The sequence below is a fragment of the Sebastes fasciatus genome, chromosome 5, assembly GCF_043250625.1.
Source record: "Sebastes fasciatus isolate fSebFas1 chromosome 5, fSebFas1.pri, whole genome shotgun sequence".
Lineage (NCBI taxonomy): Eukaryota > Metazoa > Chordata > Actinopteri > Perciformes > Sebastidae > Sebastes > Sebastes fasciatus.
The window spans coordinates 22,082,728-22,104,946 of NC_133799.1; the positions used below are offsets into that span (position 1 = coordinate 22,082,728).

Below are 22,219 nucleotides of genomic sequence, written 5' to 3' on the forward strand. Positions count from 1 at the left end.
CCTAACACATTATTAGAGAGCAGTAGTCAATAACTGAAATGTTCTTTCAGAAAAATAAACCATAATTAGCTAGTAAAATATGCATTACACAATTAAATATTATAAAAAAATACAAAACAATGTAGTAGTGGAGAGGCATTTCAGTTTTGATCTCTGAGATCTTAAAAGATATCTAAAATTGTATTTGTTGAACTCACTCACAAGCAGAAAAAAACATAAACTTAGACATTTCCAATGGCTAACAACAAATAAGTCTATGTTATAATAATAGTTGGTAAGACTCGGAAAGAAGGTCACAGGACACACAAATAAAAGCAGGTTATGTCAACAACAGGGAATTCATTAATTAGTTTAAGAGCTATTTATTTGTTGTTAGTATTTAGTTGTTGTTTTACTAATACTAAGTAATGTTTTTTTATTTATTATTCTAGACGTTTACTGTATTTAGATTTTTGATAGTGTTTTCTTTTGCTAATTATTTGTTTTAGTTTAATTATTTTCTTGTTTAGTAGCCCTATTTTTAGTTATTGCGTAATTAATATTTTGTTTTCTTTTATTGATGAATCTGGTAAAACTGTGGGCACCTGTGGTTAGATAGGTAGGTAGGCAGGTATAAGACCAGCATGCACCTAGGTGGGCTTTTTTACCAGAACAAGAGAGGCAGCGACATCCATGTTTCCTTTGTGCTTTGTTTGCTTGCTTGCTTTTTGGATAAATAAATCATCAGAAACATACATTTTGCATGGACAATGGACTCTGGACAATGGATTTTTTAGTCAACCTATCAGTGTCTAGTTGCGCTCTTTACAAAAAAGGAGACTCGACTGATCTTGTTTTGTCTCCAAAACTTGACCCATTAATTACTGCTCTTTGGTAATTGAAGTGATTCTTTGGACAGCATCCCAAAACTACTTTAACAGGATAACACTGGTATATAAAAGGCCTTTGATTCTACAGCATCCGTGCTACGCACACCATGTCTCGCTAAATCTCGAGTGTTTAATCTCCCGTAATTACAAAGATTTGCTTAGGTTAATAAAAATAATCCGCCTCAATTGAGACCCCCTACGTGGACCTCCGCTGTGCCTTCTTTGCCCCTTTCTGTGAGGGATAAATTCACAGTCATATAAATAGAGACACCTTCACAACCGAGAAGCACAACTCTTCGATTCAGGAGCACAAAAAGGCTGTAGGATATTGAGAAAGTTGTTTTATTTCGTCACGTTTTTTTTCAGAGAGGCGAAAACGTTTAATTCAAATTTGTTGCTAAATAAAGGAGCCGCGTTCAGTGTGACGTCATTTCCCCAGGTTGAGATTGTGTCACTCGTGAGCGCGTCAAGGTTAACAACAGTTGAGAGGCTCATCTTTATCTGTGATCTTGTCAACGGTAAGACTTCAGCGAAACAAGCGAGGCGTTCAGTTTATGAATGGTCCTGCACTTCACAAGAAAAATAGCCATGCTGTGAAACTCAGACACAAAACTCTGAGAGGACTTTTTGGGAGAGAGACTTTTCATTTATCACCGATTCAACAGTCAGTTTGGAGCCAATAAAACCTCTGTAATGAGTCTGAGATATCTTAATTCAGGGATCACAATGGAGGACAGAAGCAGCCGCACCGGCGGCAGAGAAAGACTGGGACTGAGCTTCACTATTGACTACCTTCTGTTCAATAAAGGAGTCAAAGGTTCTAAAGAAGAAGCGACAGGAAGTCGTACGGCAGAGCAGACGGCGAGCAACATGCTAATTCATCAGAATCCTACACCCGAAGAGATGGGGATTCGCTCTCAGATACAGGAGAAGCGGCTCCAAAGGTCAGAGGCAGAGACTGAAGAAAGGAAAGTCAAAGAAGAGGAGGGGGATGATGCGCAACAAGAGGAGGGGGAGGAGGTAGTGACCACCACCACCACCAACGCCACCACCACATCTACCGATACAGAGAAGTCTGCGGACAAACCCAACCAGTCGTACATCACACTCATATCCAAGGCGATCCTGGCGTCAGAGCAGAAAAAACTGCTGTTGTGTGACATCTACCAGTGGATCATGGACCACTACCCGTACTTCAAGAGTAAGGTATGTTCACATCACTTCTATTTACCTGGCAAGAACACAATAGTTGTAGTTGTGGAGGAATTCATGATGGTGATAATGTGAAGAACTACGATACAGGGGACTTTAAAATGAATCATGCTGCATTGCTTTGCTAAGGCGATCGCGAGTCAGATAACGAGAGTTTGCCCAAGTTTGCTCCGGCGTGTTTCGTTCAGTCGCTGAAAAACAATGTGGCAGCCATTTTCAACAAGCGAAGCGACCTACTTGACACAGGTAATCTGTCTGAGTGGATAGGCATTAGGTTCTCGCGGGGACATGAGATGATCTTCTTGTTGGCGAATTCACAAATAAAGTAATCCTGTTGCTAGGTCGCAAACCGCCGCTGCGTTTCACCAGGTGCAACAACAGATTGGACGTATAGCCTAGTGGATTAAAATCGATCGCTGGTTTGACGTGCTAAAAAGGTAACCGAGGGTGTTGTGTCTTACCGCGATCATACTTGGTGTTGACACGCTATGGCGCATGTCCTGCCAACAACAAGGACAAGGTGACATCCTGAGGAGGATCAGTGATACTTAACCGCCACCTATGTTAATTTTCAATTGGGGACACCCTTTGTTTAACTCTTACTAGGGCTGTCACGAATACCAATTTTTGGGCTTCGAAGCTTCGGTGAGGAATATATGAAGGTATTCGAAGCTTCGGGACAGTGCCACTGCCACACTACTGTAAACACATGCACTGCTACACATAACTAACAGCGATATCTGTCTGAGAATAACTAAGAATAATTAATGTTGAATATGAATAATGAATAATGTTGTGGGATTATTTCTTATTTCATGGGCTATTTTGGGATTTATACATTATTATTACATATTTATGTATTAAAAAAAAGCAAAAAACAAAGCATTCGAATACTGATTTGAAGGTTGATTACCATGGCAACGGTCGAAGCTCCGAAGCTTTCGGCTCAGCCCTAACTCTTACTTAGTTTTGGCCTAATAATATTTATTTTTCTTTCAGGATAAAAACTGGAGGAACAGCGTGCGTCACAACTTGTCCCTGAATGATTGCTTCATCAAAGCAGGCCGCAGCGACAACGGTAAAGGCCACTTCTGGGCGATTCACCCAACAAACTACCAGGACTTTTCTAAGGGGGACTACCACTGCCGGAGGGCGCGGCGGAGGGTACGCAGGTCGACAGGACAGCTCCCCCTTTCCTCCCTGAGCTCCCCCTACCACCCCGCCCTCGCCCGCCACCACAGAACAACCTACTGGTGCTGCCCTCAAGCCCAAACGCTCCCTCTGTCCTGCTTGGCGCCCAGACTCTACTGGCCGTGGTCCGGTGTGCAACCACAGGTGGGGTTCCACCCGGGCCTGCATGCCTCTGTACCCTGAGAGGGAATAGTTTGTGCTGTACTCACAGTTTGGCCCTTAATTACTGTTAAAAAGAGAAATATTAAGAGACTTATTTGCTAATGAATATTTCATTTGGATGATGTTCAAATTGAAGTGGACAATGTTACATTATATTCTGCAAACTAAAGGAATTTAAGGGTGTTCAGTGACCCAATGTGCCCGGTCTGTGGTCGGCCAATCGAGGTAATGTTCATTCACCTTTTTGTATATCTGTTTGCCACTTTAAACCGATGGTGTAGGGGACCTTTAAAGGAGTAGAGTAGTCTGAATCTTATGGAGCACTTCTTTCATTTGTATTCTGAATGTTTTTAGAATAACAAAAAACACACAATGCTTTGTTACAATCTCATTAAATCATATTGAATTCAACACCTTGTGATGTTCTTACTCAGCTGCCTCAGCTGTGATTTGTGTGTATCCGTGTTTATTGTAGACCAGTTAAGAGCTGCGGAGCTCCAGCACAACGAATGGTAATAAATCATCTTTGAATAAACTTGCTAATATCCAACCCGCTTTTTAAAAAGGTAAAAAATAGTAACCAGTTCAAGTGGTCCAGCAATAATTTATCTCTATAACACTCTGTCATTTTGATTTAGATTGATGCAGTATATTTTAGGTATAACTTGTAAAAAGTGGAAAACATTATGGCCGTTCTGTATTCTTTTAAGTATTATTAAGATTAATAATATGCCTGTTAATAGTAATAATAAAAAACACCCAGAGGATGAAGAAAATGAGAGCATTTACTCCTGTGTGTGGGTGTGCGCAGATAGCACTAAAAGTGAGCCCAATGCTAAAATCCCCCCCCCTGCTGTTAGATGCTAATTAGTCAAAGCTGTCGGGATGCAAAATCTTCTGCCTTAAGAGTCTAAAATCGGGCCTTCCAAAGCCGACTCCCAGGGATGTGAGGCCAGATAATCTGAGCAATCCCAAATAGTTTCAAGAAATAGGAAGCTTATCACACAGTGTAATCCATAACCGCTGCTGCAGAAAGGGGGGTGGAGGGGTCGGACCACGGGAGGTCAGGGATGAAGGAAGCAGAGGAAAGGGACGGAGGCAGGGAGGGAGGGAGGGGACGCTGATTTATTGGAGAGAGGTGGGAGGATTTTTTTAGGGACTCTCTTATTTGTTAAAGCTGCAGTGCGTAGAATTGGAGCAAATATGATTAAAACGGTCACTATATCCTGACAGTAGTGCATGAGACAGGTAATCTGAACAAAATCACCTGCCTCCGTGTCCTCCGGTGTCCTCTGGTGTCCTCCGGTGCTCCTAATGGCATCTGCAAGATTTCACAGACTGGAGGAAAACAACCAATCAGAGCCGAGCTGGAGCCTTGCAGTCTCTAAGCAGCTGTCAATCACTCGCGAACTCCCATCAAACAGTCAAACTAGGCAGCGCATATGAATCAATATTTTGTTACTGTAATGCCTATTTCTCTCCTCAATGTTTTCAGAAACATCTTGTAGTGAACTGTTTAGCTGTAAAATGAGAACGTTTGTGACCCGGCAGCCATGTTGAGATCTGTCGAGGAAATACCAAGCACCTCCCACAATTGGTGTAAGAAGATATCGATACTCATGAGTGTCTTGATATTATGTTGTGCGATACTATATCCTCCTGATTTTTAATTAACCTCTTAAAAATCCATTCTTTTGGCGAGAATAAACTGTCATGATGATTTTCCCTGGGGTCCCTTGACCTCTGACCTCAAGATATGTGAATGAAAATGGGTTCTATGGGTACCCATAGAACCCATTTAGTCTCCCCTTTACAGACATGCCCACTTTATGATAATCACATGCAGTTTGGGGCAAAAAACATGCAGTTTTTATCGCCTCGCTTACAGTATCGCTATATATTGAATCGTTACCCCTGTTTCATGATACCTACCAGCCGGAGCACAGCCAATAGGAACGCTCTCTCTCTGAAATGACCTGTGATTGGTCAAAGTCTCCCGTCACGGGCTAGATTTTTTAAAAGCCTGAAAACAGAGCCATGAGGAGGAGCAGAAGTCTCTCAGAACACTTGAATTACAATATGCTGAAAGATTATTATAGAATTTTTGCCCATGATGCCAAAAACACTGCCTAGAAAACATATAACTGAAATAATGGAAGGTATAATGAAGTTGAACACAAAGTCACTGTCAAAATAAATATTAAAAAAGCCACATATCATAAAGGGACACCCTAACAACAATAATAACTGGAACTGTCAGATCAGTTAAAAGATGACTCCAAAATGCTGCCATACTAAGAATGAAGTCAATTCTTACCTGTCCAGCTCCCACATCAATAGTGAAATTCCTCTCTGACTTGCAAAGGTTGGCATTTACATCCACGGTGCTGCAGCCTAAGAGGATTAGGTCATACATTGACTTTTTCTGAACTTTGTTTGTCTCAGCGCATGCGGGCCTCTTATTTGCAAATTATTGAATATTTGAATAAGGCAATATTTGACGTGAAATTAGATTTTAAACGGACAAACAATATGTCAGAAGGATAAAGCTTAACAGAGAGAGAGAGAGAGAGAGAGAGAGAGAGAGAGAGAAGGAGTTATATTCACAGCAGTTATTTTCTGGCGATGCTCATTAGAACAATGACAAATCCATCTAATTAATTTTTGTTCACCAAATCTTCCTCTTCAATGTCGGCAGCTAATTGGAGACCTAATTTGCTTAATTCCCATGAATTGCTCTCTGCATCAAATCCTCTTCAATTCACCAGCTTTAAGGCTTTAATTTGGTTGCATATGTTTGCTGCACACACACACACACACACACACACACACACACACACACACACACACACACACACACACACACACACACACACATACACACACACACACACACACACACACACACACACACACACACACACACACACACACACACACATAGACAGAGAGAGAGGCATACAAACACATCCAAGAGTTTACAATAATTCACTCACATACAACTCCTAAAACTCTTGCAGAAACACAGCAATCGTCCAAATGACAAAATCAATTAATGATTTTTTATATACATTTGGAATAATATATTAGCAGTTGTATTAGATTTACCATAAAGAGCTATTTTTGGAAATTTTTCCTGTTAAAAATACTACAAATAACATCACTTATGTTCAACAAACTCACACAAAATTATAATTAACTACCTTTCTGGGAGAATGAGATTGAGGTCATGAGCTGAGTGTGTGTGTGTGTGTGTTTTGTGTGTGTTCATATGTCATTTAGTTAATCTAATGGGATGGGCGGAGGGGTGCAGGGGGCCGTAGATTAAGACACAAAGATTTGTTCCTGATTAGCAGAGAGTGAGGTAAGAAGATCAGTCGTGCTGAGACGGCGATGAAACATTATGGCCGTGTTTTAATACAACACATTTACAGCAGCAGCATTCCTATAAGCTGGTTCCCTTTAGCTTACATTGATTTGGCTATAGACTCACCGTACACACACACACACACCACAGCTCACACTGCATACAGGACGGAGTCTGAACCTGGAGATAGATACACAGGAGAGAGGAAAAGGTTGGTTTTCAGTAACTCATATCGTGTGAAATATATTTCACTAGCAGCAATGTAGAATTGATTCAACCCAACACATTTATAGAAATAAAATTAACTCAGTAACTTAGAGTCTATAGTATCTCTGCTTTTATCTTAATGACACTTATATTAAATTGACAAGACAGAAATTAGTTATACAAATAACTTGAAATAGAAGCCTGAAAACATATTTTTTTTAATTTTAATTTATAGCCTTAATTCCCTGATAATGGCCTACCTGAATACTTCAAGAAATGCATTTAATAAATGTAAGAAAGGAACATTTAATTGTCCGATTTTTACATCTGGGGTACTGTCTAAATATTTAAAATACTTTGCATGACTCCAAGCACACTTTAAATCCCACAAACCACACATTTTTAATTAATGATGTGGTTTTTGCTTGATATAGATACCTGATTTTAGACAGTTAGAGCTGCAGAGCTCCAACACATCTAATGGCAATAAATCATCTTTCAATAATGTATTACTTGCTACTATTCAACTGTTTTATTTTTTATTATTATTATTACTATTCAGAAATAGTAACCAGTTCAAGTAGTCCAGCACTAATTAATCTCTGTAACATTATTTTATTTTAATTTAGACTTTTTGATTGCTGCAGTACAATTTAGGTATAACTTGTAAAATAAGAAAAAAAAATTATGGCTGTTTTGTATTCTGTAAAATTAATAATATAGGTCTGATAATACAAATATTTAAAAAATAATATAAAATATTTCTAAAAAGCATATACACCCAGAGAATTAAGAAAATGAGAGTATTAAAAAAAATATTAAAAGTATCTAAAAATATATGAAAGCAATAAATGGACAACCAAGTGATTTTTAAATAATAATTTAAATAAAATACTTACTATTTGTTTGATTTATTCACTTAATTTGCCTTTTTTGTCTCAGAAATGTACATTTCATGGTGGTGCTATACTGGATGCATGCAGGCCCTATGAATAACTCAATCGGCCCAGAAGCCTGGAGGAGTCCAAATTGCAAGTCTATTATAAAGCATGATTGCATAGAAGTAAGTAGTATTTAAGGCTTAGGAAACGCTCTAGTTGAATCCAAACCAGCTGCTATTTTCTTGGTTGTGTCCCACCATGAACAATAGCCTGGCGTTACCTCGGCTTCAAAGACTCCATAATAGTCAATCGATCAGAATGCGAGGCGCTATTCTGCAGATTACTGTTAACAATAATTTGCCTCCTAGTGCACCGTTGCCATCTTTGAAGCAATGTTTTATTGCCTTTTTTTTTTTTCCATCTGCATCTGTCATCCCCGAGGTCCACTGTTTGATCTCTGTCTCCCCACCAATGTGTCTGCCTCCCCAAGGGTCGCGTTGACCTGTTGATTGGCAGCTGCGATCAGACATATGGTGGGACGAGGCATCGACCGGAGATCCCCGGAGACAAAAGCAGACTAGTGGGGTTCTTTTCCCCCTCTTTGCACCGCAACGAGGAGCCGAGGAGCCGAGGAACCGAGCACTAGATCCGGCCACTAGATGACGCACCGTGCAAGCGAATATCTCCACCACTGCTTCGAACATTTCATGTAAGTGCATGTGGCAAAGTTTTTTAAATTTTTTATTTAATCAGTAGTTCCTGTTGTAAAGATATGTAGCATAACATTATTTATCCTTCTTAGTCTACATTTATTATTTATTATTTTTAATATTTATTTATTTATTTCTTCTCAGATACTTCCCTTTTGTATGATGACACTTTGACCCCTATAATAATAGAGCAGAATGGCAGCTATCTTTAAAATATTTTTCATTAGGAAGCATGTGCATATTAGTAATACATGCCTCATTTCAGATGTGTAACAACAAAACACACGAAAGCATAAATAATACATTATAAAAAATAAAAATAAACCCACATACAACGCCCTAAGGCACACAAATCAGGTAAACATAAATAAATACATTTAAAACGAATTAAAGAAAACAAAAAAATAAAAATAAATATATAAATAAATACAAAAATATATATAAATATATATGTATATATATAAATAAGTAAATTTATAAAATAAATAATAAATAAATACAAATATATACATATGAATAAATAAATAAATATATACATATATAAATATGTATATATATATATATATATATATATATATATACACACATATATATGTATATATATAAATAAATAAAAATAAATATATATACAAAAAAAGAGACCGGCAAACACACAAAAGTATAAATGATAAAAATAACAACAAACCCACATACAACGCCCTAAGGCACACAAATCAGGTAAACATAAATAAATAAATTAAAGATAATAATAATTACTAAGAAAATACAAAAATAAAAAATAAATAAATAATAATAATATATATATATATATATATACACACACACAATACATATATACACTGCCCCCCCCCCCAACCCAGTGCCACCTCGGGTTAAAAGACTAGAATGGCAGCTATCTTAGCAGATAAAATATGGCCTCTGTAGCGGGCCACATAATTAATGTGGGATGTGCCAAACCAGTATGTTTGCTCAGTGTTCATGCCAGGCTTCTTTGGATTTCACCCAGCTGTGTTGTTAGTTCACTGGAAACCAATTGGGGGGCAGCTTGACTCCAAGTGAAAAAAAGAAGCACAGATGTGATGCTCAACCTGGTGTGTGTGTGTGTGTGTGTGTGTGTGTGTGTGTGTGTGTGTGTGTGTGTGTTTCCGTGTGCATGATTTCAACATGCAGAATGCAAAACACCCCCATCTCTCCTCCTCTATAGTGAGCGGAGTGTTGCCATGGTGATGCATCCCTGACCAGGGTCTTGCAGGGATCCGCTCTGACCCTGGTTGGTGACCTCTGACATTTTAGGCCACGGCCAGGGTCAAGAGGTCAGCGATGGCCGGAGGGCAACAAGAGCACTTCCATGATTGGCACTCTTGACGTGCTCGCTGCCCCCTTCATCTGCAGCGCTCACCTCCCTCCCAGTTTGCACCTCTCATTAGCATATATTACAGAGCGAAGACTCCATCAGCTGCAGCGGTAGGTTCATCCCACTGTTTTACACCTTAGCAGGTAGCTTGTTCTACGCTCACGGCAATGCAAGGCTCAATATCGTGTCATTAGCATTCAACGCCACTATACGTTCTATGTTTGTTCATTTCAGTTTTCGTGTAAATCGTGATGGTAAAATGCAGCAGGCTATCATCCTGTATCATGACGGTTATGATCGCAGTAATGATCATCAGTATTCCCATGGCCCGAGCAATACACTGTACGTGAGGATATTTATAGTTCTTCATGTGATAGTGTGTGTTTGTACATTTCCAGGGGGGGAGGAGGGCAATGCACCACACCGTGCTTCTTCTCGTGGGGAATAATTACAGAACCGTGGGTACTAAAAGTCATGTGACCCTCGCCTTCTGCTCCCAAATAATTTATCCCCCCGGCTGATAGCTCGTCAATATCAATTTATTAATTTAACAGTTCTGGACTGATAAAAGGTAGTGCGCACAGTTAGCTTTGCTAAAATGGGGAATAAGGATGAATTTTACAGTGCGATGGTGTGAAGGGGAAGGAAAGAGGGAGGACAAAGCGAGGGGGAGAAACGGCACCGCCGTGGTGATCAATGGAAACACGGAGGAGAGAGATGCATATTCGCCGTGGAAAGAAATGGGCCACCATCGCTCATATTCCAAGGCTATTGAATGGAAGTTATGAAAATTAATACACTTATTATCACCATATTAAAAATTAAGATTGAAGACAAGCGCGCTCATTGTATCGATATTCAAAGGTCTCCAATATATTGATCAGCACAACCCAGTTTTTCGCTACGGGTGCGACAATAGGTGGAAAAAAAAACATGTTTTGCCCTGAGAGCTTTTGAAGATTTTAATTAGTAACACAAAGAAAACCCGTTCGTCTTCAGAGGTGTTATATAAGATGATCGCTTCCTGGAAGATGCACCCTCAAAAAACACATAAATGCAACGTCTTACACGTGACCCCTCTTGACCTCCCGGCACTTCCTTTGCATCCTGATTTTTTAAAAAGGGTAATGAATATACATCTGGCATAAAGCAGAGCACATATATCATCCAGTGTCCACCACAAAACAGTCAACCTGGAACCTAACCTATTCCCAGAGCCATTACATAATATCCCTGAAGGAGGCTAAAAGGTATTTTAACAAGGCCCGCTGCTCTATGACCTTTGACCTCTTCTCAGTTGACCCCGAGCTCCTGACCCCACTTACACTAGCCAGTGACAGTGGTGGACACACAGATCCTGCACACTTCCTGGTGTGAAAAGACAAAGAGGGAGAGATTAATTTTCAAATTGATGCATCTTATCCAAAGAGTTTAGAAGCAAAGAGACAAAACTATGCCATTTTGGACTGAAAACACTTATTATATTTATAATATTTTATTGTTCAACACAGGCCTTTTTGGTAGAATATGACAATAGAAGGCAATTTTACTTAGGGATGCACCAATCTGACTTTTTCAGTCTCCATACCGATAGCGATACCTGGGCTTTGGGTATTGGCCGATACCGAGTTCTGATCCGATACCAGTGTTTAATTAATAAGCTGAATGCCTCACTGTGTGGAATTGACTGGGATCATTCTTTTATGTGTAAAGCAACATCAGGCTTGACTTAAAGATTGCTTTGTTTAATTTTGTAAAACAAAATTTGACCAATAAATACATAGATACAAATTTATATAATTGTGCTTTATTATTAAAATAATAAATCATGCACCAGCAACTTGATAAAAAACATCTTCCAAATGAAAAGGAATTATTTACATTAATTACAATTCAAGTGTAAACCTTTTTTAATGCAGCAACAAATTGTTCAAAACTAAAACAGGAATTAAAATTCCAGTATATAATTTAGATAGTATATAATAGAATTGCATTGAATAGATCAGGCCCATTGTCAGCGATACCCGATCCAGCTATTTGAGTCAGTATTGACACGATATCCGATCCAGTATCGGTGCATCCCTAGTTTTACTTTGGTACGGGACTTTGTAGGCAGATGTTTTACTGGTGTCCGGTTGTCACTTTCAGTCCAAAATGGCGGAAGCGTAGCTTTGCTGCTGTGCGTTGATGTTGCAATGGAACCAACAATTGACTTTCACTTTTTGGCAATATGCGTTCTTTGTCCTATCTGTAATTTATTTCTCCTTCATCCATCCAGAAATGTCAGAAAAAGAAACAACCACTAAATCCGATCGCATCTTGTTGATCTGTATGTCGGCGCATTATATAATCCTTTCTTCTCCGAGGCTCCCCTCTCACGGACAATCACTGTAGTGGATTCTCCTCGGGTCTTTGGAGAGCTGCAGGGTAGCGAGTGTCAATAGAAGTGGAGTGTGTGAGTGTGAGAGATGATAGACTGAGGTTAAGAGGTGTCAACACAGAAAGAGAGAGGGCTCGAGGACTCTTCACCGGAGCCGGTCTGACACTCCGACACTCTCCTCAACCTCTCCTCTGATTAACCTCTCTAAAGACGCCATTGAGACGCGGATGCTTCACACAGAAACCTGCAGACACACACACACACACACGCCGCCGATTCGTCCACACAGTCTTTTACCAATCCCATTCTCTTCCCTCAAAGTCACACACTCCTGCGTGAGGCTACACTTCATCTGTGTGTCAGACACACATCAGCTCTGAGGTGTGGAAACCTGAAGATGTGTTGTTCACAGGCACAGAAACTCTCTGAAAGGTTCTGGCAGTCAGGAATGGATTTGTTACACCTCTGATGTGCTGTATATGTTCAGCCGAGTGTAAGATGCAACAGTGCCATCCCACAGGGCTTTGCACCTGTCAGGTGGTGTAGTGCAACATACAAACGGCAGAACACACACGGGCATACATTGTCACTCTCATGCACACACACACACACACACACACACACACACACACACTAACACACTGCTTCACTGCTTCTGGCTATGTTACCATCAATCTGGACACAACAATCATGTATGTATTGTGTAGAATTGATAGTTTGTTCTTCTTTAGAGCTGCACATGTCTCTGATTGACTCAGAGTTTGAAAAGACTGTAAGCACACAATATACTGTATGTATTCGTCATTTTGTCAAATGCATGTTTCTCACTTTCATATTTAATACCTTGTAAAACAACATAAGATCCACACATGGACTCCACTGGTTCAAAAAAAGTATTTTTCGTAGAGTGCATGGATGACGTATTTTTGTAGGCCAACCAGGAAGTTAGCATCGCCCTGGTTCCCTCGACAAAAATCCGATGGGATTTTTCCATTGGGTTTTGGATTATTGCAGAAAATAAGCACTGTGGTAAACAAACGTTTATGATACTGACACATTTGGTTCAGCAAGATAATCTTCTCAAATGAACACCACTTTTATGATTTTAGAAGCGTGAATGCAATCGCCAGAAGTAAAAAGTTAACGCTAGGCTATAAACAAACTACACCACGGTCGCATGAACGCGAGTATAAACGACGAGGCTGTAAAGGCGGACGAGTCGGTGTGATGACGTTTAGTAGTCTCATTTAGCCACTTGCTAGTAACCGCCTTTTTTAAGTCACATAAAAGCTTAAAAATTCACAAGTTGGATATTTACTGTCGTATTTTATATTGTACAACAAAACGTTAAAATTTCTTATTTACGGCTTTGTTGAATACTTGATTCTGATTGGTCAATCACTGCGTTCTAGGGTCTGTTATTTCTTTATAACAGACCGTTGATATGTATAACAGACCGTTGCTATGGGCGCAGTTCTGATGTTGGAATCTGACGGACCATTTTTGTGTCAAATTATTGATTTCTTAAGTAAGTAGCCATGTAATAAGCGGGACATTGTACAGCGAGTCGGTCATGTTGTGAAATAAACCCCGACAGGGTGATGTGTCTTGCATAGCCCTGAAGGGGTTTATTCACAACTGTACATTATCCCTTACTTAAGCTTGTGTTAACCACAGACCTTATTTCAAGCATTTAAATAAAAACCCATTGACTTCCAGACGAGGGAACCGGAAGTGCTAAAATGCAAACTCATTTCCGGGTTTTAGGACTCATTCCTGCAGGACTCTACAGGTTCCATGTCACTGGTGTCCATTTTGGTTTCTCTACAGGGAATTAGATCAGATTCTGGTGAAGTAAAAAGAGCTATTTTTGAGTTTTATTGGCATTGGTTTGACTTGGTTTGGTTCTGTAAGGTGTGTTTGGTTGGTTTTGAGGAGCTTACTCTACTGGTATCTAGCCATGCGAGGTGGCTTTGGTTTCATTTGTTTAGGTTTTAGAATATCCACCTCTGACTTACTGCTGTCTCCTCAGTACAATGAAGGTGAATGGAATTTAGTTTGTGGTGCTCACAGAACTGGAAAATTACAATTTAGAAAAATCAAGAGCAATGTGTCCTTCGGCAGAGTCTTTTATCCAAAGTGACTTACATTTGGGGAGAAAGTTGGTGTTCAGTGTCCTGCTCATTGACCATTTGACATGTGCCTAGGAGGAGCCGGGAGCAGAAGCACCAAACCGATAAGTACTGCCTGATAAATATTACCTTTGCATGGAAGACTCTTAGACCACAGAGGCTGAAACCAAAGGCAGGTTGAGCCCAGGTTGCCTGGGGAAAACCTGGAATCAGAATCAGAATCAGATTTATTTGTCAAGTACATGTGTACCTTGCATATTATACCTTTAAAGCTCGGGTCAGCAACATTGGAGAAACTAGCAAGAGTAAGCTAGATTTTGAAAGTATCCAACAGAAAACTCGTTTACAATGAAAGTAGCTAGCAGCACTAGCTCCAAAAGTCGCCAAGTTGGCAACACTGACAGTCTCTACCTTCAGGCCTCCCTCTAAAGCAACTCCCGTAAATTATCATTATGAACCGTAGACTCTATATAATAAGTGGATGTAGTCACTGTGACGTCATCCATTGGTTTGTGGACGGCCGTTTTGAAGCCTTGAGTTCGTCATTTTGGCCGTCGCCATCTTGGTATTTGGCCGTCGCCATGTTGGCTTTTTGCAACCAGGAGTGACACGAGAGGGTGGAGCTAAGTACAACCGAACAACAATTTTCAGGTGACCAAAAAGGTTATAATAAACTTTCAGGAACTGAAAACACACTGTGAAAGGGTTAAATATCTAAGATGAAAACACGGACATCTCCCAGACCAGACAATGCCGAGGCAGCGACCTGTCAATCACAAGGTAACCCCGCCCTAAAGCATCCCCTGCTTTATGGTCTATTTGACTCTAAATGGGACCATAATTTACAAAATGAACATCATGCTGTATTGAAGAAGACTTGAAACTAGCGATTGAGACCATAAACTCATGTTTACAATGTTTACTGAGGTAATAAATCAAGTGAGAAGTAGGCTCATTTTCTCATAGACTTCTATACAATCAGACTTCTTTTTGCAACCAGAGGAGTCGCCCCCTGTTGGCTGTTAGAAAGAATGCAAGTTTAAGGCACATCTTCATTGTCTTCGCTTCTCAGACCTGGAGGTAGCCCACTGTTATGAACATAAACAACAAACATGGCTATTGTTAGTACTCACAGCTGCCAAGCTAGCAGCTTGTGGAAGACTCCGGTGACGCGCAATGAGTGCACGGGCAGAGTATGAACAGGTAGGCAGGCAGGTTGGCAGTTATTACAGTCCTGCAACAGTTACACATACTGCATCTTTTTTCTTTTTTTTGGTCAGAGCATTTGATTTATTGATTGCTGTGTTTCTAAAATACAATACCCACCTTAGGTTTAACCTCACTTGCCAAACATCAAACTGCAATTTTTTGAACATCACCGCCAATTAAACTTCACAAAGAGAGAGGAAAAGATCTTATTTTATGTTTTCAAAGATCTTTCTGGAGCCGTATGACTACCACCCACAATTTATTTGAATATTTTTGCAGCTGTAAACAGCTTCTTGTTTCCTTTTGTGCATTGCATTGTGATAATGTCCATTGACAGCATCCTACTAGTTTGAGTTTACAACACTTCCTTTAGTTACTTTTCCAGTATGAACACACCACATACTCAAAACTGGCGTAGAATTTGTGTGCAGTATTGATTTGGGTCACAGAAGCGTTCTAGCTATAAAAACTTCTATTTGGCATTTTGATTTCATTACGTTACTGCAGTAGTTCTGCATACTGCTTATGTAGCACCTGAGAGATATATCATTTTTTATATCTATTTCTAGTTACATTTATCTAATATGTCATTCAGTAATATGCTGTGATATTCAGTCTTTTGTTTAAATATGTATAATGACACCCGCCAGCAGGGGGCAGGGTGAAACTCTCTGTCGTAAATGACTACCAGCGAAGAAGAAGAAGTTTCTGTTGTTAGAAGGAGCCCTTGTTCGGTGAAGTGCGTGTGCCCGGTGCTGCATCGACAGCTAGTTTGGTTTTGCCAGTTCTGCCGGTGAATTAATAAAAGTTGAACTCTCTCTTCTACACCAAACCGTGTGTGTGAGTGGTGTAACACTTACAAAGACTAAGGTCATTATATTTGGTGCAGCTTGGCTCCTCTTAGTGTTTAACATTAAGCCGAGCAGCAGAAGAGATCCTTGTGACATGGCCTCCCTCTCCATCATGCTTTAACATAAAGCAAATGTCAGTTTTCAAGTGACCAGACAAAACTCTACAGAAATAGAGATATAATACACACACTGTGTGGGCTATGGATTGCAGAATGTGAGAAGAGTGCATGAGTCAATACCTAAATGAAGAAAGATGCTGATGCGAACATAGATATATGACTCATATCTGTACGAGTTGACATGCAGGCAGGCAGCTTCATGCATCTTAATAATCAAAGATGAGAAGCAAGTAGGTTGAATGGCATCACCAAGATATGTCAGCGTAATGACATGTGAGTATTTAAAACAAATAGTCGCGTTGACAGCGATGGATATAAGACCCTGACCAACTGGTGCCAAACCAGCGCTTCTCCCTCCCATCCCCTCCCTTTCCTCCTCAAAACCTGTGAGGTAGAAAATAGGGAGATATGGGGAGGTGGGGATGGAGGGAGATAAGCTGAGGTGGAGATAGAGACAGGTGAAAGAGGTTAGGGTCATAGCACATGCTCGGCCTTCTCTCGCCAATGTTGTTTTATTAGCCCTGTCAGATTGTAATTTGCCCAACGGTAAACATACAGAACGGGCTTAATTAAGAATTTTTGAACGGGGATACGGTCAAGTCCGGAAACATTAGAGAGATGCAACCGGGTGTCGTAAAGATTGATTGAGACGGAGGATGGAGGGACGTGGTTAGAAACAGAGAGTGGAGGGAGGGGGGGCGGGAGTGGTGTGTATGTTACGCCGGAGGGGTATTCTTGTGTTGCTCAGGGCAGTAGGGTGAGATAAGTTTGGAAAGATAGCGACAAACGATTTTTAATGCATTAACAACCCGGCTGTGCGAGGCAATAACAAGGACAAGATCAGCGTTAAAATGTTTGACATCCTGCTTCGAGATCAATGCACCCCGGACAGGGCACACAGGCCGCATATTCACCTCTACTACCGGCATAGATAACACACACACACACACACATACACACACACACACAGCAACCTTAACAGGGTACAGAGCATGTGGGTGGGTGCATGAGTTAACAGCCTTCAATCCTCAGGGTGATGTGCAGAGAATAAAAAACAATACCTATATCCATAACAATATCCGCAGGTAAAAGCATCTTTAAATCAAACCAGAGAGGGAGCATCTGGAGTAGGCTGTTGAGAGCCGTGCAGACTACGTAAAAGCCCAGCAAACTAAAAGAGTAATGAGCCTATCCAGATCTCCCCGTGGACCTTAAGTTTGCATTCAATACATTATTTACAGCTGAATTTTTTACTGAGGTATAGGTTTCTCTCAGGGGTGTTTACAGACTGGTGCTCTAACTGCTTTCCATTGCCTGCAGTTGAGATGAACGACCTTCAAAAAGTAATGCTTCCAGCTTGTTTCCCCATATTTACACGCCTGTATGTTTTTACATGAAGCTCGGAGATATTTGAATAGTGCTGTTGGACGTTCCTGTGAGGGACAGAAGCATTTGGAAAGCAGGAATACAATCTGCACTTTTCGTTTGCCAGATATACACCAAAAGTACTCTCTTTTATGCACAAGCTTAAAACTGATAAACCCCAAATAACTGCCTCAGATTACAGAATGATTCTGGTCTCGAATGAAAGGTAACTTTGGAAAAAGTTTTATGTTTTTTTCTTGTACTTTTTCTTTTACTGTTTTTTTTTGTTTGCATTCATGTTCCTCTGAAATAAGCAACTGTTCTCACAGTGTTACTGTGGGATATAAAAAAAAGTTTAAACAGATGTTTTATGAACAGAAAAAACATGACATGACTTCCACACTTAAGCTACACTACTTCCGTTGTTATTTAAACCCAAACCGCTATCTTTTCCTAAATCTAACCAACCAGTCTAACTAAGTAGTTTTATTTTGAAAAGACCGGAGCGGAAATTGACACATTCGTAGGAAAAAAAAGGGAAATTCGTGTCTATGTACACGAATCAAATAGATTACATTTCATGACTATTTCATGAACTGCAGTGAGACTGTGTTGTTATGTCTCATTAGTGCCCATTGCAGATGGAGATTTGGCTGCACTCGCAGGTTAGGTTTATGTTTGAAGTTTATACGCGTGACTTTGAGTGTAAACTCAGGCTTTGGATACTGCTCGCTTTTTAAAATTGGTATAAAGTCGTGGCCAAAGAAATCAGATATTGGCAAGAATTCAGAGCTGAAGACTTGCACTGTAAAATTCAGAGTATGCGATCTGCATAATGAGTGTAGATTTGAGGTTAAATGTAATATCAGTTGCAGGATTCTGGTGTAAATCATTCGTCTATGTGCTGCTTTTAAAGCACTGTCTTTTAGATCTGAAGGATTTTTTTTTTTTTATAATAAGCCCCCCTCCTCCTCCTCTTCCAGCCCGAATACACAGCAGCTACTGTAGCCTGAGAAGTCCCTGCTCCCTTTGTCTTTGTAGTTCAGCAGCTCTCGTCCAAAATACTGTAACTTCTGGGAAACAGGGAGGTCTCAGCTCTCTGCTCGGAGAGCACAACAAGCAGAGACTCTTTCTCCATCTCTTTATGACGCTCTCTCCCCCTCTGTCTTTGTCTCTCCCTTTTCAAATAGACTATTTGTCATCTCTGAAATAGAGCATTTTAAAAATTCAACCTGGAGCCAACCCCCACCCTATTTCCCCTCTATTCTCACTCTCAATTCCCCAGACTCTGGCCAGCTACGATCAATAGCCTATTGATCAACTCTCTCCATTCCCATTACACACCAGTGCCAAAAGAGCCAACCATTTTCCCTGAAAAGCTGATCTGGAGCATGTTTGCAATGGTAAGGTTTCTCTAATTTCAGCGGGTTATTATTAAAAGCGTACAGAGTGTGAGTGCTTCGGTGCTCTGTGAGGTTGAGCGTTGAAAAGCTGCTGAGAAAGGACCTCAGTAAATGCAGTTAGCTTTCAATTGAAAGGTATCGCGGTGAAGTAAAGCAGAGTATGGTTCTCCACTTAAGTAAAATAGGAAAGGTGAGAGCATTACCACATACGTAGAAAGTAATTCTTTTTCCAGTTGTTTCTACTTCGTTTTTCTCCCCCGCCCTCTTGTCTTTCTCCTCTCTCTCTCTCTCTCCATAGACAATGCTACGGGCAAAATCAATACTGGAAAGAAAAAAAAGAAGGCATATTTTTAGCCTGTTATTATATGAGCTGTATGAGGAAAACAGTGTTTGTGGGAAAGACAGAAATGCCAAGGTGCTGATAAGAGAAAGATTGGGTGGGAGAGGTACAAAAGAAGTGAAAGAGTGAGAATGATGGTGGTGGGCTGTATAAGGGAGAGTCTAATGGAGATGGATCAAACGAAGGTGGAGATAAGATGGGGTAACTGGGAGAAAATGGCTGATGTCTTCTTGACCATGTAGCTCTGTGATAGCCGGCAGGAGAAAAGATGTGTCGATGAGGTTTTTGAGGGTGTTTAAAGTGTAAAGTCAAGAACAGATTTATGTTATCTAAACATTTTGATGTTTTGTTGTCACACATGTATGGTCTGTCTGAGCCTCTTTCAGTCCTTGCATGTGCCTAAATGACACTTATTGCACAACAACACAGTGATGCTATGTGCTCCACCTCTGTGCATGTTTCTGTGGATTGCTGTATATACTCGGACTACACCAGCACTCCTGCTGCCAATGGCTTTCTGATGGACTCCCTCGCCCTAACCTCTTCTTTCGGGCTCACCTCTGTGCCGCTGTCAGTCAACCCGCAACCCTCCTCCTATTGGCTAGAGATGCTCTGTTGATCAAATGGCGGGGCCGTCCAATTGGCCAGAGAGCTCAGGGGGGGAAGGAAGGAATTGATTTATCTGTGGTATTAGGGGATCAATTAATCCCCATTGTGTGTGCCAGCACAGATAGTCCGATGTGTCTTATTTGGTATGGCTTGTTTCTGCTCGGCCAAGATAAGAGTCTCTCCCATCACTTCCCTCTATGAGCAACAAATCAAATCAAATCGAAGGGGATGACGGCACGCAGAGGGTTCCTCCCCAGGCTGTGGCTGGCTGATCACAATAAGGGAAAGGCCATCAATATGAAAAGTAGTCTGTGCAGAATAAATGCCGCTCATTTGAGGGCTGAGATGTCCGCCCTGTTGCCATGACAATCCAGCATGAGGATGTAAACATCTTAAATTAGTTGAATTGTCTCGTGACCCTGTTTACAATTGATCAATGACAGAAATACAATGTCCATACAGCGAGGGGCTGTGAATGGCACGATAATGTGCAAGGCAAAAGCGTAATAAGAAACGCTCTCCTTGCTTTAGGCGTGTCGTTTTCACGCCATGTAGTCTGTACTGACTTCAATGTAAATGCATCTGTGGGAATATGGTACGCTCAGAGCTAGTGATGTAGAATAAAAAGGGAAAAAGACTGCTTGTGACGGGCGGAGGGGAGGTGGATGGGTCCAACAAACACAGGACTTTCAACCAGGAGAGCAGTGTTTTGTTTTGTAAGTTATGTACAAATGTTTTTTCCGTATGTATTGTACTTAGTTTACATACTTATTTTAAGGCCAACCATGACGTTTTTCCTAAACCTAACTAAGTGATTTTGTTCCCTAAACCTCAATCGCTAGTTTCAAGTCTTCTCCAATACAGCATGATGTTCATTTAGTAAATTATGGTCCCATTTAGAGTCAAATAGACCCTAAAGCAGGGGATGCTTTAGGGCGTGGCTACCTTGTGATTGACAGGTCGCTACCACGATGTTATCAGGTCTGGGAATTGTCCGTGTTTTCGTCTTAGAACTTTAACTCTTTCACAGTGTGTTTTCAGTTTGTGAAAGTTAATTATAACCTTTTTGGTTGCCTAAAAATTTCTAACTTAGAGTGTGGTTGTACTTAGATCCACCCTCTTGTGTCACTTCTGGTCCCAAAAAAAAAAGGTGACGGCCAAAATGTCGAACTCGAGGCCTCAAAAAGCATGTAGCCTACATACACCCATGTAAAATTCACACCTCGGCGAAGCAAAACGTGACACTGACAGGTTATCCTCTGGTGGACAGGCTGGTCTATTACAGGCTTTGGCGTGATATCGGTTCGCATATGTACATTCAAAGAATTCTCGGTAAGCTTTGTACTAAAAACAACTCAGACTGCTGAAGCGTCATATTGGCTTTGGCTAAACTTTAGGATGCTTTTCTGCTGAGTGAGGCGTGAGGATTTTGTCCCTCATCACTTAATTAACATATTAGGAAGGGCTTTCTCACATCTAGTATGGACTTCTCTTGATGGAGTACTGTACTATGTAAATGAGGTATTATACAGTGTATGAAAGCAGTGCAAATATTTGCTATTGTAATCCTTGTTTTTATTTATTTTACTTCCTTGGACTTTTTATCTATAGAATATCTTGTCTGGACATAGTATTCTATTGTTTCTTTTAGATATTTTAAAAATAATTATGTCTGTTTGTAAATTGGTGGCAAGTATACAGTAAACAGTACAGCTGTCTTTAATTTCAATGTTAGGTGGGTTTCTTTTTTTGTTTTATTTGTATCATATACACAAATAAAGAACTAAAGAAATGACAGCCACCAGTAACTCTTTCAATACACATACGGGATTATTGTTTTAAAATAGACTTGAAAAAG

The 22,219-nt window shown here is 40.3% G+C and overlaps 1 protein-coding gene across 1 annotated transcript; it reads left to right on the forward strand.

Annotated features, from left to right (window-relative positions):
- The first annotated feature begins 707 nt into the window (after window positions 1-707).
- On the forward strand, window positions 708-3,788 carry foxq2 (forkhead box Q2). Its single transcript, XM_074636993.1, has 2 exons — window positions 708-2,075; window positions 3,081-3,788. Exons 1-2 carry the CDS (start codon window positions 1,563-1,565, stop codon window positions 3,453-3,455), a joined length of 888 nt encoding a protein of 295 aa, XP_074493094.1. The 5' UTR covers window positions 708-1,562; the 3' UTR covers window positions 3,456-3,788.
- Window positions 3,789-22,219: the final 18,431 nt, after the last annotated feature.

Excerpts from the sequence above, each read along its gene's own strand:
- foxq2 (XM_074636993.1), top strand. The coding sequence starts at position 1,563 with ATGAGTCTGAGATATCTTAATTCAGGGATCACAATGGAGGACAGAAGC. Across the intron at positions 2,076-3,080 it reads ACCCGTACTTCAAGAGTAAG|GATAAAAACTGGAGGAACAG; the intron begins GTATGTTCACAT and ends TTTTTCTTTCAG.